The 17,191-nt window shown below is 39.9% G+C and overlaps 1 protein-coding gene across 1 annotated transcript in view; it reads left to right on the top strand.

The window, feature by feature from the left end:
* The window catches only part of ZMPSTE24 (zinc metallopeptidase STE24), a 44,059-nt gene that overhangs the window by 14,477 nt on the left and 12,391 nt on the right, over positions 1–17,191 (top strand). Inside the window, 1 exon segment of the mRNA NM_001132985.1 lies at positions 8,267–8,451. Within this exon segment, the coding sequence (NP_001126457.1) occupies positions 8,267–8,451 (185 nt within the window).

Raw genomic sequence — 17,191 nt, 5'->3', positions numbered from 1 at the left:
CTGTCCCTGCCACTTACCAGTTATAGGATCTTGGACAAGTAACTTCACCCTTCTGGGTTTCAGTTATGTTTCCTCTAAGCTATAGTTTCACAAATGTTTTTTGTAAAGGGCTAGATAGTAAATATTTTAGCTTTGTGGGCCACTTGTTCTCTGTTGCAGCTATTCAGTGCTACTATTATAGCGCAAAAGCAGCCATAGACAATACTAAACAAATGAGTGTGGCTGTGTTTCAATAAAACTTTATGAAAATAAATGGCAGATTGGATTTGGCCTGTGAGCTACAGTTTGCTGATCCCTGCTCTAAAATAAAATATTACCAGTGAGAAGCAGCTGTGTTAGATGAAGGAATAGAAGCAGAAGCAATCACAGGGTTAGAGGAGAACAGAGATGGTCACAACTGAAAAGAATGAATCAACAGCAACTGGAAGAACATAGAAATTTCAGACATCTGGCTGGGTGCAGTGGCTGACGCCTATAATCCCAGCACTTGGGGAGGCCAAGGCAGGCAGATCACCTGAGGTCAGGCGTTCGAGACCAGCCTGGCCAACATGGTGAAACCCTGTCTTTACTAAAAATACAAACAGTTAGCCGGGCATGGTGGTGCATGCCTGTAATCCCAGATACTCAGGAGTCTGAGGCAGGAGAATCGCTTGAACCCAGAGGCGGAGGTTGTGGTGAGCCAAGAGCAAGCCATTGCACTCTAGCCTGGGCAACAAGAGCCAAATTCTGTCTCAAAAAATATATATATGTATGTATATATGTCAGACATTTAGTGGCTCCTGAGGATATACAGCCCAACTAAAGGCATAATTGGAGGAGCTGAAAAGTCTGTGGAGAAATGGTAGAATAAGCCAGTTCATACTTACTTCGTTAGCCTCTGAAATAACTACTCTTTTTTTTTTAGGTAATATTAAACTAGAAAGTTAATCATTAATCATTACAACAGAATAGTCTCTAAGCTGCTTTTACTGAAGGAGCAACCTAAGTTGCTGATCCCTTAAGTTATAATCAGATAACGTGAAATAATAGTTAATGCTATGACAGTGGAGGTAGTCAATACAATATGTGAAATATATCGGTGCTATTTTCTTTTTATCTTTTTTTTTTCCCCCTACAACATCCAGAGTATGAGAGCTATTTTCATTTTAGATAAAATAGTCAGGGAAGGCTTTATGGAAGGTTATGACCTGAGCTGGGTGTTAATGGGAAGTCAAGATTTGAGTAGGTTGGGGGCAGCATTTCAGACGTCAGGCTTCAGGGTCAAAAGGCTTGGATTTGAATCATAGCTCTATCACAGATTACCAGTGCTGGGCTTGGTGGCTCCAGCCTGTAATCCCATCTACTGGGGAGGCTGAGGTGGGAGGTCAGGAGTTTGAGACAAACTACTTGTGTGACTTTGCGCAACTTAGCTTTGCCAAACAGCAGTTTACTCATCTATAATGTGTGTTTTTATTGTTGTTAACAATAATAACAAGTCTCAAAAATATTTTGAATGAATGAATGTTGTTGCTGACAATAACAACACACATTACATATTTGTAAATTGGTAGGGAGATTGTAGTGAAAAGCCAAGAATCTTGCTCTCAAAATATTATCAGATAGCAAGTGCTGTGCAGCGAATTAAACTAGTTTGGTCTGATAAGTTGATACTGTAGATTGGGTCATCAGATTGAGCTGAGACCTAAAGGGAGGAGCTGCCCATTTGACGTCAATGGGAAGTTGTTCAAGGACCATGAAGAAGTCCAATGTGGCTGCACCATAGCAGGAAAGTGTTAGGAGATGAAATCTGAGACATAGGCAAGAATCAGACCACATAGGCCTTTGTAAGTCAGGGTAAGGAGTTTGGATTTTGAGTTCAATGGGAAGAGCCATTGAAGGCTTAGACAGGAAAGTGACATGATCTGCTTTGTATTTTTAAAATATCCTGGGCTACTGTATGGAGAATATGTTGTAGAGAGAGGCAAGAGTCTAGGTAGGACATAATGGTAGCTTAGACTAGGATAATAGTAATTAATGGAGAGAAGTGGATACATTTGGGACAAGTTTTAGGGGTAGAGTTGATTGAATTTTCTAATTGATTGCATTGGGAGAATAAAGGAAAGAGTGACATCAAAGATAATGGCCTAGGACTTTTGACCTGAGCAGTTGGATATATGGTAGTTTACTGAGATGGAAAAAAATGGGAGAAGAGTAGGTTTGTGGGGAATTAAGACTTCTAATGGCTATATTACATATTGAGGAACCTATTAAACATTGTATTAGAGTTCTGCAAGCAGTAAAAACCAACTGTGGCTGATTTAAGCAGAAAAACTGCTTATTGAAGCAATATTTGGACCAGGCGCAGTGGCTTATGCTTGTAATCCCAGCACTTGGGGAGGCCGAGGTGGGCGGATCACTTGAGGTCAGAAGTTCGAGACAAGCCTGGCCAACATGGTGAAACCCTGTCTCTACTAAAAATACAAAAAAAAAAAAAAAAAATTAGTCGGGTGTGGTGGCGGGCGCCTGTAGTCCCAGCTACTTGGGAGACTAAGGCAGAAGAATTGCTTGAACCCAGGAGGCAGAGGTTGCAGTGAGTCAGGATCGTGCCACTGCACTCCAGCCTGGGCGACAAAGCAAGACTCTGTCTCAAAAAAAAAACCAAAAAAAACCCAACAGTATTTGGCCAGGCGTGGTGGCTCATGCCTGTAATCCCAGCACTTTGAGAGGCTGAGGCAGTGGATTACCTGAGGTCAAGAGTTCGAGACCACCCTGGCCAACATGGTGAAACCCCGTCTCTACTAAAAATACAAAAATTAGCCGGGCATGGTGGTGCGTACCTGTAGTTCCAGCTACTGGGGAGGCTGAGGCAGGAGGATCACTTGAATCTGGGAGGTGGAGGTTGCAGTGAGCCGAGATCGCGCCACTACACTCCAGCCTGGGCAACAGAGTGAGACCCTGTCTCAAAAAAAAAAAAAAAAAAAACAACGTTTGATATCTCACAAAATCCACAGGAAAATTAAGTTTACGAAGCTCAGAAAATGGGCTGTTACATAGGAAGGCTAGGAACTTATAATCATATTGCAGAACCTGTCTGGTGAGGACACTGCTGTGGCTACTTCAGAACACTGGATTCAGCCACTAGCACCTGTAGAATTAATTCCTCACTGCTTTGCTTTTTTATGTAATTAGCTAACTATTCAGAGTCCCTAAGGGGCGCATCTGATTGACTGAGCCAGGGCATGGGGCTAGCTGCTCGGCGTGCTGGGGAAACAAATATCTGGCCTTTTAGATTTCTCAAATGAGAAGCAGCCTCTCACGTAGTGTGACACTTCCTAAACTCTGAAAGGAAATTCTAATATTGGACAAGAAAAAAGACTACACACAAGAATACAAACAACAAATATGTCTATAGACATCCCTGTGGAGATGTCAGATAGGTAACTGTATGTATGAGTCTGGAGTTTTAGGGAGAGGTCAGCGCTAAAAATACAGATTTAGAAGTATCTGACTCATAGATGGTGTTCAGTGCTATCCATGAGGGCACTTAAGAGAAGGGGACCAGGGTCAGAGTCAGCAGAGAAACAGCCAGGAAGGAGGCTAAGGAGGAGAGGCCCTTGAGGTAGGAAGAAAACCAGGAGAAACTGGTGTCTCAAAAACCAGGAGAAGATCGTGTTTTAAGGATAAAGCGGTCAGCTATGTTAAATGCTGCTAAGAGGTTAAGAGGAAGCATTCTAAACAAAAAATGGCAATGCCTTACATTTTTGTAGAATGTTTTGGTTTTTGGAGTTCTCAAATACATTACTTTATACCTCAAGCGATATCATTAATCCATTCAGTAAATAAGCATCATTGAATATACAGTCATGCATCGCTTAATAATGGCAGTATGTTCTGAGAAATACGTCATTAGGCTTTTCATTGTTGTGCAAACACCATTATACTCATACAAACCTAGATGGTGTTACCTACTGCACACCTAGGTTGTATGGTATAGCCTCTTGCTTCTAGACTACAAACCTATCTAGCATGTTACTGTACTGAATACTGTAGGCAGTTGTAGCATGATGATTAGCATTTGTGTATCTAAACATAGAAAAGATAGTGTGCTCTGCTACATTACGGTGGCTATGAGGTCACTAGGTGATAGGAATTTTTCAGCTTTATTATAATTTTGTGAGACCACTGTCCTATATGTCGTCTGTTGACCGAAATGTCATTATGCGGTACATGACTGTATGCGATATGCCAGGCACAACGATATAAAAAGCTTACAGTACAGTACAGGGATTCTTTTTTTTTTTTTTTTTTTTTTGAGATGGAATCTTGCTCTGTCACCCAGGCTGGAGTGCAGTGGCGCAATCTTGGCTCACTTCAAGCTCCGCCTCCCGGGTTCACACCATTCTCCTGCCTCAGCCTCCTGAGTAGCTGGGACTACAGGCGCCCGCCACCATGCCCGACTAATTTTTTGTATTTTTTTAGTAGAGACAAAGTTTCACCGTGTTAGCCAGGATGGTCTCAATCTCCTGACCTCATGATCCACCTGCCTCGGCCTCCCAAAGTGCTGGGATTACAGGCATGAGCCACAGCACCCTGCCAGGGATTCTTAAACTTTAGTAAGTATAAAAGTCCCTTGAGAGTTTGTTCAAAGACAGATTCCTGGGCTTCATTCCCAGAGATTCTGACTTAGTAGGTGTTTCCAGTATCTACTTCTAACAAGTACCCCTAGGTGATTTTGGCGTATTCCTTGGACCACACTTTGAGATACCTGGACCGGTGGGAGATAGTAAGACATTAATTTACTTTTATTTGTGTGCATACAATCTGCTTAACTTTCATAAATAACTTCAGATAGTGTTTAATAAATATTTTTAAATTAATTTAAAAATTTAGGATTAGCGGCCAGGTGTGGTAGCTCACACCTGTAATCCTAGCACTTTGGGAGGCCCAGGTAGGCAGATCACCTGAGGTCAGGAGTTTGAGACCAGCCTGGCCAACATGATGAAACCCCGTCTCTAATAAAAATACAAAAATTAGCTGGGTGTGGTGGCGTGTGCATGTAATCCCAGCTACCCAGGAGGTTGAGGCAGGAGAATCGCTGGAACCCGGGAGGCGGAGGCTGCAGTGAGCAGAGGTCGCACCACTGCCAGCCTGGGCAACAGAGCAAGACTCCATCTCAAAAAAAAAAAAAAAAAAAAAATTTAGGATCAGGAAAGATAGAGATAGAAGGATGGGACTTCAAAGGGTAACACAGACAAAATAAACAAACATGTTTGGCTCTTCCTGGCAACCAAACCAAAAAGAAATGTAATAATGCAATAAATAAATAATAGCTTCTATTTGTCAAAGTTTTACTACTAAACATACTGCCAAGTACTTTTCATTAGAAATATGAGTAGATAGAAAATTCATGTTTTTTGTGAGAGACTTCAAATTCTTAGGATAAATAAATGTATCATTTCTTTTTTGAAAAAAGTATATAAATAACAGTAGTAGTATACAGATCAGACAGCATATTAATTGTTTCACTTAGAATATCTCATGTAATCCATAATGTAACCCAATGAGGTAGATATTAGCCTTGCTTCATAAATAGGAAACTAAAGCTTAAAGAAATTAAGAAAGTTTTCTAAATTGACACAACTAATACATGGCAGAGCCAAGATTTGAACCCAAAGTCTATGCTCTTAATCACTATACTCAACTCACTGCATACTGTAGGACATTTAGAAATCAAAGAAGTGCATAAAGAAGAAAATAAAAATCAACCGTAGTTCAGGTACTGTTAGCTGCTATTAAAAATTTAGGTATGGGCCGGCTGTGGTGATTCACACCTGTAATCCCAGCACTTTGGGATGCCAAGGCAGGAGAATTGCTTGAGCCCAGGAGTTAGAGACCAGCCTGAGCAACTTAGCAAGACCCTGTCTCTACAAAAAATTAGCCGGGCGTGGTGGTATGTGTCTGTAGTCCTAGCTACTCAGGAGGATGAGGCAGGAGGATTGATTGAGCTCAGGAGGTCAAGGCTGCAGTGAGCCATGATTATGCCATTGCATTGCAGCCTAGACAACAGAGAGACCCTGTCTCAAAAGAAAAAAAGGTATGTCTTCTTCCAGTCTTTATAAAAATTGCTTTAATTTTAGAAGTAGGTATGCTGATTTTAAAAGTCTTTGGGAAAAGAAAGGAAATAAAAATCCCTAATTCTAGAATTTAGTGATAAACATTTCAACATTTTGGTATGTTTCCTAATAGGCATGGGCTTATGCTTTTCTGTTAATATTTATTAGGTTGGTGCAAAAGTAATTGCAGTTTCAGACCATGAATTTTGAATCCTTATAACTAGGCTCAAACACATCTTTATTAATCAAAAGAGGAACCATTACAATCAACACATTTTTGCCAACAAGAAATACGTTTGTTTATTTCTGTAGGGTAAAACTCTGTGCTTCGGGATTTGGCAAACTCTTGGAAAGCATTTTCTGCATCCAGCTAGTTGTGAAAACGTTTTCTCTTTAAAAAGTTCTTGAGATGCTTGAATAAGTGGTAGTCAGTTGGCAAGAGGTCAGGTGAATGTGGCAGATCAGGCAAAACTTCATAGCCCAATTTGTTCAACTTTTGAAGCATTGATTTTGCAATGTGCGGTTGGGTGTTGTCTTGGAGAAGAATTGGGCCCTTTCTGTTGCCCAGTGCTGGTTGCAGGCGTTGCAGTTTTCTGTGCATCTCATCGATTTGCTGTGCATACTTCTCAGATGTAATGGTTTTGCCGGGATTCAGAAAGCTATAGTGGATCAGACTGGCAGCAGACCACCAAACAGTGACCATGACCTTTTTTTGGTGCAAGTTTGGCTTTGGGAAGTGCTTTGGAGCTTCTTCTGTGTCCACCCACTGAGCTGGTCATCACCCATTGTTCTATAAAATCCATGTTTCGTCTCACTCACAGTCTGATAGAGAAATGGTTTGTTGTGTAAAGTAAGAGAAGATGACACTTCAAAACAATGATTTTTTTTTAATTTTTATTTTCGCTTAGCTCATGAGGCACCCACTTATCAGGCTTTTTCACCTTTCCAGTTTGCTTCAAATGCCAAACGACCATAGAATGGTCGACATTGAGTTCTTCGGCAACTTCTTGTGTAGTTGTAAGGGGATCAGCTTCGATGATTGCTCTCCATTGGTCATTGTCAACTTCCGATGGCCTGCCACTACGCTCCTCATCTTCAAGGCTCTCGTCTCCTTTGCAAACTTCTTGAACCACCACTGCGCTGTACGTTCGTTAGCAGTTCCTGGGCGAAATGCGTTGTTGATGTTGCGAGTTGTCTCTGCTGCTTTACGACCCATTTTGAACTCAAAGAAGAAAACTGCTTGAATTTCCTTTTTTTTTTTCTTTCTTTGTGAGACAGAGTCTCCTTCTGTTGCCTAGGCTGGAGTGCAGTGGCGACATCTCTGCTCACTGCAACCTCCGTCTCCTGGGTTCAAGCAGTTCTCATGCCTCAGCCCCACATGTAGCTGGGATGACAGGCGTGCGCCACCATGCCCGGCTAATTTTTTGTATTTTTGGTAGAGACAGGGTTTCACCATGTTGGCCAGGCTGGTCACGAACTCCTGACTTCAAGTGATCCGCCTGCCTCACCTTCCCAAAGTGCTGGGATTACAGGCATGAGCCACTGCACATGGCTGAATTTGCTTTTTGTCTAATATAATTTCCCTTATCTAAAATAAATATAAAATAAACAGCAAGTAATAAGTCATTAGCAAAAAACATAAAGTGAGAAATGTGCATTAAAATGATGTATAACATAACCACATTTATTTAAGAATGTATTCCAATATCAAACAGCAAATTTCAACAATGCAAAAACCGCAGTTACTTTTGCACCAACCTAATACATGTACATTTTTTCTTGACGATAATGGAACCTGATATATGTGAAGTTTTGTATCCTTCACAATATGTTGGTGAGCTTTTTCTTGTTAAAATTCTTTGGAAGTATAATTTTTTTCTGGCCGCTTAAAATTCCATTTCATAGTTTTACTATAATTGAATCATTCCGTAACTGTTGGATGTTTAGGCTTTACTTATTTACTTACTGCTATAAAGCTGTGATGAGCACATTTATTGGCAGAAAACAGACACTCTCCACTGCTGGTGGTGAATTATGTTGATATGGTTTTTCTTCACATATTAAACGATTTGAAAATGTTAATGTCCTTTCCAGTAATTCAATTTCTAGGAGTCTCTCCAAAGGACCCCAAATTTTTTAATTATATTCCATGCTTTGAACTGTCTTTTCCTTAGGATCTAAACGCTCTTCCCACAGCAATGCTTATTTTTATGGCTTCTTCAAGAACAAGCGAATAGTTTTGTTTGACACTCTACTAGAAGAGTACTCTGTACTAAACAAAGATATCCAGGAGGATTCTGGCATGGAACCCCGCAATGAGGAAGAAGGGAACAGTGAAGAAATAAAAGCTAAAGTTAAAGTGAGTTATTTTTTCCTAAGAGATTCTACCTTAGTTTTTATACACAGTTCCTGTGACAACTCAAAATAACATCAATTTCTAGGCAGTGAGTGTTGAATTCAGGAAGACTATCAAATAAAAAACCATAGCTCCTTTATAGTTCTGGTATTTAGGAGAGATTACCACTATTATTACATGCTAACTACCTTGCAAGCTTTTATAGAATGTGGATATTAAAATTGGAAGCTCTTACAAGAAAATTCATATGATTATAAGCTATCTTTAAAACAGGAACTTGTGTGTATATATATAATGTGTGTATATATATATATATATAATTTCTGATGTGTTTATGATCAAAGAATTCCCACAAGCAAGATAAAGAGAAGATAAACATCTAATTTTTAGCTTTATTAAGAGAGTAATTGTAGGCTTTGGCAATGGAGAGACTTGGATTTGAATCCTGGTTCTGTCATTTAGTAGCTTTGTATCCTTGGATACGTTGTGTAATTTAGTCTGTTTTATTTGCTTAACACACATTTATGAAATGTATACTCTGTGCTGAGAGACTTTACTTGCCACTAGGTATACAAAAATAAAAAGGAATACCTTCCTCTTAAGCTTACAGTCTAAAGGGGAAATAGTCATGCAATCACAGTACAATACGTGAATTGCTACTGTCAAGCTTTAGATTCTAAATATAGTAACTGGAGCACAAGAAGACATTTCTCAAATCTGACCTGAGAGTCTGAGAAAGCTGCTTCTGAATCCTTTTCCTGGATAAGATTGACTGATATTGATTATCAGAATTTAAAGTATCAAGACTAAATGGGGGAGAGGAGACAATGATAAGAAACAATACAAACTGTCAGAAACGGTCATCAGTATTTGTATGTGTGATGGAATGTGCCATTGCCTTTGGTGTCATACAGAGATGATTTTAGATCCCTGTTCACTCACTGTCTGTGTAACTCTGTGCAAGTAAGTTAAGCTTTCATTTATTTATGTATTTATTTATTTTGAGATGAGGTCTCGTTATGTTTTCCAGACTGGTCGAACTGCTGGCCTCAACTTACCCGCCTACCTCGGCCTCCCAAAGTGCTGGGATTATAGGCGTGTGCCACCGCACCCCGCCAAGCTTTCTAAATCTTTGATTTCTTAACTGAAAGATGAGGCCAGTAGGGTTTCTCAAGCTCCACACTATTTTTTTGAGCCAGATAATTTTTTTGTTGTGGTGCGCATCACAGGATGTTTAGCAGCATCCCTGGTCTCTCCCCACTAGGGGCCATTTCCCCTACAACCTGTAAAAATTGTAACCACAAAAATGTCTCAGAATATTGCCAGATGTCCCCTAAAGGTTGGGGTGGGGCCGAGTCTCCCCTGGTTGAGAAATACTAGGCTAAAGATACCTACATTTTAGGGTTTTGAAGATTAAGTGAAATAATATGTGTGAAATACCTTGTACTCTCTACCAAAATGTAGAGAGTACCAGAAAATGATTAGCATCTGAGCATCTGTTTTGACACTAAAAACAGGTTCTAGTAAAGTACCTAGCCTGTTATAAATATGTAGATGAAATAAAATGCTGTGAAGGGATTAGAAGACATCTTAAAGTCATCTTATAAATAGAAAAACTGAGTCCAGAAAGAATAACCTAGTGATAACACTAGAGAATCATGCAAGTTTAGAAAGTTAATCTGCTTATGGTCGGGCACCGTGGCCCATACCTGTAATTCCAGCACTTTGGAAGGCCAAGACAGGTGGACCACCTGATGTCAGGATTTAGAGACCAGCCTAGCCAACATGGTGGAACCCTGTCTCTACTAAAAATAAAAAATTAGCCAGGCATCGCATGCCTGTAGTCCCAGCTACTCCAGAGGCTGAGGCGGGAGAATCACTTGAACCCAGGAGGCTGAGTGAGTCTCAGCTGCAGTGAGCTGAGACTGTGCCACTGCACTCCATCCTGGGTGACAGAGTGAGACCCTGTCTCAAAAAAAAGAAAGTTAACCTGCTTAAGAGGCATCCACATATGGGGTGGACTACATTATAGCTAAACCTAGACATTAGCTAATGGTGCACTGATAAAAGCAAAGCACAGAAATTACAGACATTTAATGTCTATGAGAATAGTTTTCTTTGGCTACAAAAACAATTGGGTGGTCCTTTGAAGTATGTTGAATGGGATTTGACTTATTTTGCTGGCTGCTTTAGGGGCCCGCAGCTGGGTGTGGTGGCTCACACCTGTAATCCCAGCACTTTGGGAGGCTGGGGTTAGAGGATTGCTTGAGGCCAGGAGTTTGAGACCAGCCTGAGCAACATGGTGAGACTTCATCTTCTCAAAAATTAAAAAAAAATAGCCGGGCGTGGTGATGCGCACCTGTAGTTCCAGCCACTCGGGAGGCTGAAGTGGGAGGATCACTTGAGTTCAGGAGGTTAAGGCTAAAGTCAGCTGTGTTTGCCCTACTGCACTTCAGTCTGGGCAACAGAGTGAGACCATGTCTCCAAAACAAACAAAAAGAGCCTGCTTTGCTTCATTGATTAACTACAAATATTTTACTGTCTAAATACATATTACATGACAAGATACAATAGACATAGTTTTACCCTAAAGAACCTATAGTAGAGGAGACAAATAGCCTAGAGTTTAAGGTGGGGCATGGTAAATGTCATGAGCAGCAGCTGATATAGTGTGGCTTTCAGAAATGGAGATATTAATGCAGATTCTAATGGTCAGATAAGTTTCTTAGAAGTGAGGCTATTTGTCTTTTTTTTTTTTTCGAGATGGAGTCTCGCACTGTCGCCCAGGCTGGAGTGCAGTGACGTGATCTCGGCTCACTGCAACCTCCACCTCCCGGGTTCAAGCAATTCTCCTCCCTCAGCCTCCTGAATAGCTGGGACTACAGGCGCGCACCATCACAGCCAGCTACTTTTTGTATTTTTAGTAGAGATGGGGTTTCACAACGTTGGCCAGGATGGTCTCAATCTCTTGACCTCATGATCTGCCCGCCTCGGCTTCCCAAAGTGTTGGGATTACAGGCGTGAGCCACCAGCACCCGGCCAGAAGTGAGGCTATTTGAAGTAGGTAGAAATGTGACTTGGGGCTGGGATTTTTCAGGTTAAAGGCAAGGAATGAATAGAGACAAAGTTCACAATGCCTGTTCTGAAACTAATGATTAAATCGATTCTTGTAGATGGGGATAGGAAGGTAGGCCAGGACCAGTTTTTTGAATACTTTTTCCTGAAGCCATCAAGTGATTGTTTCCAGTGGCCTGGAAAGTTTAGATTAATTTGGGTAGAGGCCAAAGCTTATTTTAGGAAGATTCAGTCTGATGGCAGAATACAGAATAGAGCAAAGATTGGAGGCAAGGAGACTTCTAGGAGTCTGCTGCATTAAGATGACCAAGATAAGCATGAGATAATGAGGGCCTGTGCCAGAATGAGAGGTCCAAGTAAGTGCAAGAGTCATAATAAAGTATAGATTGAAAGTACAGTCATGCTCCACATAATGACATTTTGGTCAATAATGGACCGAATATGCTATCATAAGATTATAATACCATGTTTGTAACCATACTTGTCCTAAGGTTACATATGCTTAGATATACAGTTACTCACTATTGTGTTACAGTTGCCTACAGTATTCAGTATGGTAACATGATAGACAGGTTTGTAGCCTAGGAGCAATAGGCTGTACCATAGTGTAGATGTATAGTAAGCTGTATCACCTAGGTTTGTGTAAGTGTACACTATGATGTTTACACAACAAAATCACCTCACAACACACTTATCAAAACGTATCCCCATCATCAAGTGATGCATGACTATCCTTAGATATTGATATTATGGGAAGTGAAGAAGAAGGTCAAAGATTGACTCAACAAGCCGGACGCAGTGGCTCACACCTGTAATCCCAGCACTTTGGAAGGCTGAGGCAGGTGGTTTACCTGAGGTCAGGAGTTTGAGATCAGCCTGGCCAACATGGTGAAACCTCGTCTCTACTAAAAATACAAAAATTAACTAGGCATGGTGGTGGGCGCCTGTAATCCCAGCTACTTAGGAGAATCACTTGAACCTGGGAGGCAGAGGTTGCAGTGAGCTGAGATTGCGCCATTGCACTCCAGCCTAGGCAGCAAGAGTGAAACTTCGTCTCAAAAAAAAAAAAAAAAAGATAGACTCAAGTTAACTTTATTGCTTTTCAGCACATGTACCACTGGTGAGGTTATTTTAGTTATATCAGTATTTTAAATTTGATTAGTTGTATATCTATTAATATATATTAGGGAAAAAATGAAACTAGTGTATCAAACTCATGATTTCATACAAATGTATTGTCACTTAGGATAAGGCTAGTTGTAAAAAGTGGATTGGTTTAAAGAAATAAGTAAATAATTACATGGAGGGTACACAGATGTGGTGGAAGTTTAGGAAGCAGATTTATTCAGCACTTGCTACTGAATGCCTACTATGTACAATGCAGTAAGGGATGCAAAGATGGTGTTAGCCTAGATGGTATAGAGAACATGAAGCATTTCATTTTTAACAGAAATTTAAAGAAAAAAACTAAAGTTACATGAAATCCCGCCCCTTACAGATAACTACTGTTAACATTTTGATGAGTGTGTCCATAATGGCTATTACATTTTAAAAGATAACTAGGAAACCTGGCTGGAATTTTACCCTTCAGAAGACCAATAGAAGAATTGGAACAACCTGTCTCAAAAGCAATTTAAGGCCAGGCACAGTGCCTCATGCCTGTAATCCCAGCATTTTGGGAGGCCAGGGTGGGAGGATTGCTTGAGGCCAGGAGTTTGGGCAACATAGCAAGACCCCTATCTCTACAGAAAATTAAAAAATACAAAATATTCAAAAGCAATTTAAGAAAATAATTTTAAATATATATAAGCTGCCCTTTTATAGAAGACAGCAAGTATTTCCCCAGTAAGTAATAGGGTTATGTGAAAGTCTTCCCAGTTGATAAATATGATAGAAAGGATGCAGGCTCCAGAGAGATGGATTTTACCCACTACTTAGTAGCAAGACATTTTAATTTCTTAGCTCCTTTTCTTCATCTCTAAAATGAAGACCATACTTCCCATCTGCCCCACTTGGTGCTGTAAGGATCAAATGAGGCACTGTATGAATTTTGTAAAAAGGAAAATGCTAAGAAAACTAATAGATGGGCAATACCTATTTTTGTTCTCTTATGTGAAATTAGTGTGGGAAGAAAAGAAAATCGAGGTCTAAGAATCTCTAGTGAATAAACAAGTCTCCTTTCTGTGGAAAGTGATCCACACTGTTTAAGCTGTAATCATTCCACATCAGCATATCTTTGAGTGTGACCATGATGCTGTTCTAAAACAGCTTCCTAAACCCAGACATCAAACCAAGAGACGAGAGCATATCCTGAACAATAGAGAATTGGTTGTTTTATAAAATAATGCATAATTCATATTGGAAAACAGGTGACTGGTGAAAACAGAAGCCCAAGGACCATGTTACTTTATGTAAAATGAGGCTATTAATACCTGCCTTATAGTAGTGAAGATTAATGAACTGTTTGTAAAATATCTAATACATACAGTGTCTGTACATAGGCAGTTAATAAATGGAAGCTGTTATCACTGTTATTATTAAACAAAAACATTAGCTATATTTTTGCTTATGATTGAAGTAGAAAAGTCAGCCCAGCATAGTGGCTCACACCTGTAATCCCAGCACTTTGGGAGGCCGAGGCTGGTGGATCACCTGAGGTCAGGAGTTTGAGACCAGCCTGACTAACATGGTGAAACCCCATCTCTACTAAAAATACAAAATTAGCTGGGTGTGATGGCACATTTCTGTAATCCTAGCTACTTGGGAGGCTGAGGCAGGAGAATCTCTTGAACTCGGGAGGTGGAGGTCGCGGTGAGCCGAGATCGTGCCATCGCACTCCAGCCTGGGCAACAAAAGTGAAACTCCGTCTCAAAAAAAAAAAAAATAATAATAATAATAATAAAAATAAAAAAGTTAGAAAACATCAATAACAAAAATAATGATCCAACAAACCATAAACATCATACTAGATATATTTCTAGTCTTCTAAACTATCATTTTTTTTACTGTTTTCCTTTTATTGAATATGCAGATTGTTTCCAATTTTTTGCTGTTAAAAATGTTTCTGCAGTGAGTATTTTTGTATGTAATCCTTCAGTTGTAACTCTTAATTTTCCCTTTAGAGTAGTCTATAAATTGGTGCTTTAGTTTGTCACTCCTTCTTCATGGCCATTCCCTGAAGGTAAGTGTGTGTCTCTTAGCTCTTTAAGGAACGACGTTAGTTATGTGATTCTTGCCTCTACGAAATGTACTCTGACCCAAACTCTAAAATGTAAATAGGAAAGAGGTCATAAATGTCAGTCGTGTATTGCAAATCATTATAATTTATCCCTCTTTCTCATACAAGGGACCTAGCTTCTCTATATGTGGTCATTTTCCTTAAAAATTAGGAACTGGTGAAAGAGGGGGAAAAGTGGTAGAATATCTAGATTCCAATAAATCTTGTTGTCTGTGTTCTCATGAGGCTGCATTTTTCTCAGCTGTGTGAAACAAAATTTATTCCAAGTTCATCTTTTTTTTTTTTAACGTAATTTGCTCTTTTTAGTAGCTGAAGTTTATTTCAAAATGTTTAGCCTGAACTTTCTGGGATATATGTTCTCTAACTGTTGCAGGGCACTGTATGTGTCCAATAAATCAAACTTGTTTATTATTTTATTCAAATATTTATATCTTTATTAATATTTTACTTGCTTGGTGTTTCCATTATTGATAGGGGTCTGTTACTGTCCTTTATTATAGTAGATTTGTCAAGTTTTCTTTGCAAATCTTACAATTTTGAATTAATATGTTCTGAGGCCAGTGTATACATGCAAATTTAGAATTAATGTATCCTCCTGGTAAATTGAAACTTTTATGATTGTGTTGTGGCCTTCCTAAATAATCCTTTTTGCCTTTAAGTTGGCTGGGCGCGGTGGTTCATGCCTGTAATCCCAGCACTTTGGGAGGCCAAGGCGGGCAGATCACCTGAGGTTGGGAGTTCGCGACCAGCCTGACCAACATGGAGAAACCCCGTCTCTACTAAAAATACAAAATTAGCCAGGTGTGGTGACACATTCCTGTAATCCCAGCTACTCAGGAGGCTGAGATAGGAGAATCACTTGAACCTGGGAGGCAGAGGTTGCAGTGAGCCGAGATCGCGCCATTGCACTGCAGCCCAGGCAACAAGAGCTAAATTCCGTCTCAAAAAAAAAAAAAGTTTATTTTTGTCTGATATGAATACAGGTGTCCCAGCTTTCCTTTGGTTAGTGTTTGTTAGAGGTTATCGTTTTTATTTTTTATTTTATTATTATTATTATTTTTGAAACGGAGTCTCACAGTCGCCCAGGCTGGAATGCAATGGCGTGATCTCAGCTCACTGCAACCTCCACCTCCTAGGTTGAAGTGATTCTTCTGCCTCAGCCTCCCAAGTAGCTGGGATTACAGGTGCCCACCACCAAGCCCAGCCAATTTTTTGTATTTTTAGTAGAGATGGAGTTTCACTATGTTGGCCAGGCTGGTCTCAAACTCCTGCCCTTGTGATCCGCCTGCCTCAGCCTCCCAAAGTGCTGGGATTACAGGCATGAGCCACTGCGCCCAGCCTCAGAGGTCATCTTTTTACTTTAAAAAAAAAAATTTAGTGATCGCCGGGCACAATGGCTCATGCCTGTAATCTCAGCACTTTGGGGAGTCCAAGGCAGGTGGATCACGAGGTCAGGAGATTGAGACCATCCTGGCTAACACGATGAAACCCCGTCTCTACTAAAAATACAAAAAATTAGCCGGGCTTGGTGGTGGGCGCCTGTCGTCCCAGCTACTCGGGAGGCTGAGGCAGGAGAATGGCGTGAACCCAAGAGGCAGAGCTTGCAGTGAACCGAGACCGTGCCACTGCACTCCAGCCTGGGCGACAGAGCGAGACTCCGTCTCAAAAAAAAAAAAAAAAAAATTCACATAAGATTAACCATCTTAACCATTTTAAAGTGTATAATTCAGTGGCTTATAGTATATTCAAAAAGTTGTATAACCATCACCAAACCACTATCTAATTCATCCTTTACTTTTAAGTTGGCCTTATATTTTCAATGTCTCTTGAAGACAGCATGTCAATAGGTTTTATTATGGTTGTTTTTAAAGCTATACTGACAGTTACTATCTTTTTATTGACTGGTTTAGTTTATTTATGTATGTTGTGATTACTGACATATTTGGAATTATTTTTACCATCTTATTTTATGCCCTTTGTTTCTCTTTTCCGTCTTTTCTGTTTTCCACCCTCATCTTCTCCTCACCTCAACACATACACAAACACCCTCCCACTTTTTTCTAAGAACTGATTGAAAGTTTTAAAAAAATTCCGCTTGGGTCATTATTCATCTTTGGAGGTTCTTGTATTACTATTCTTTTAATGATTGCCGCTAAAACTTAAGCATGCCCACATTACTGAAGATCTTAAAATACACAGTATCATCACTGTTTGCTGAACAATCCAGGGTACTTAAATACTTTGAAACCATTATCCCTTTCATCTTGTATTTTAGTTTTATCCTGTTCATTGTTTATCCCCCAAATTGTCTTTTTTTTTTTTTTTTGGTCTTATACAGTTATCATTTAGATTTGTCTATATGCTTATCTGTTTTTCTGCTTAACATTCCTTATTCACGTCACACCTTTTAGGAATCATTTTCCTTCTTCC

This window comes from Pongo abelii, chromosome 1, assembly GCF_028885655.2.
Source record: "Pongo abelii isolate AG06213 chromosome 1, NHGRI_mPonAbe1-v2.0_pri, whole genome shotgun sequence".
NCBI classification, from domain to species: Eukaryota; Metazoa; Chordata; class Mammalia; order Primates; family Hominidae; genus Pongo; species Pongo abelii.
The sequence above is the reverse complement of the archived record's forward strand: the minus strand, read 5'-3'. Positions and strand labels throughout refer to the sequence as shown.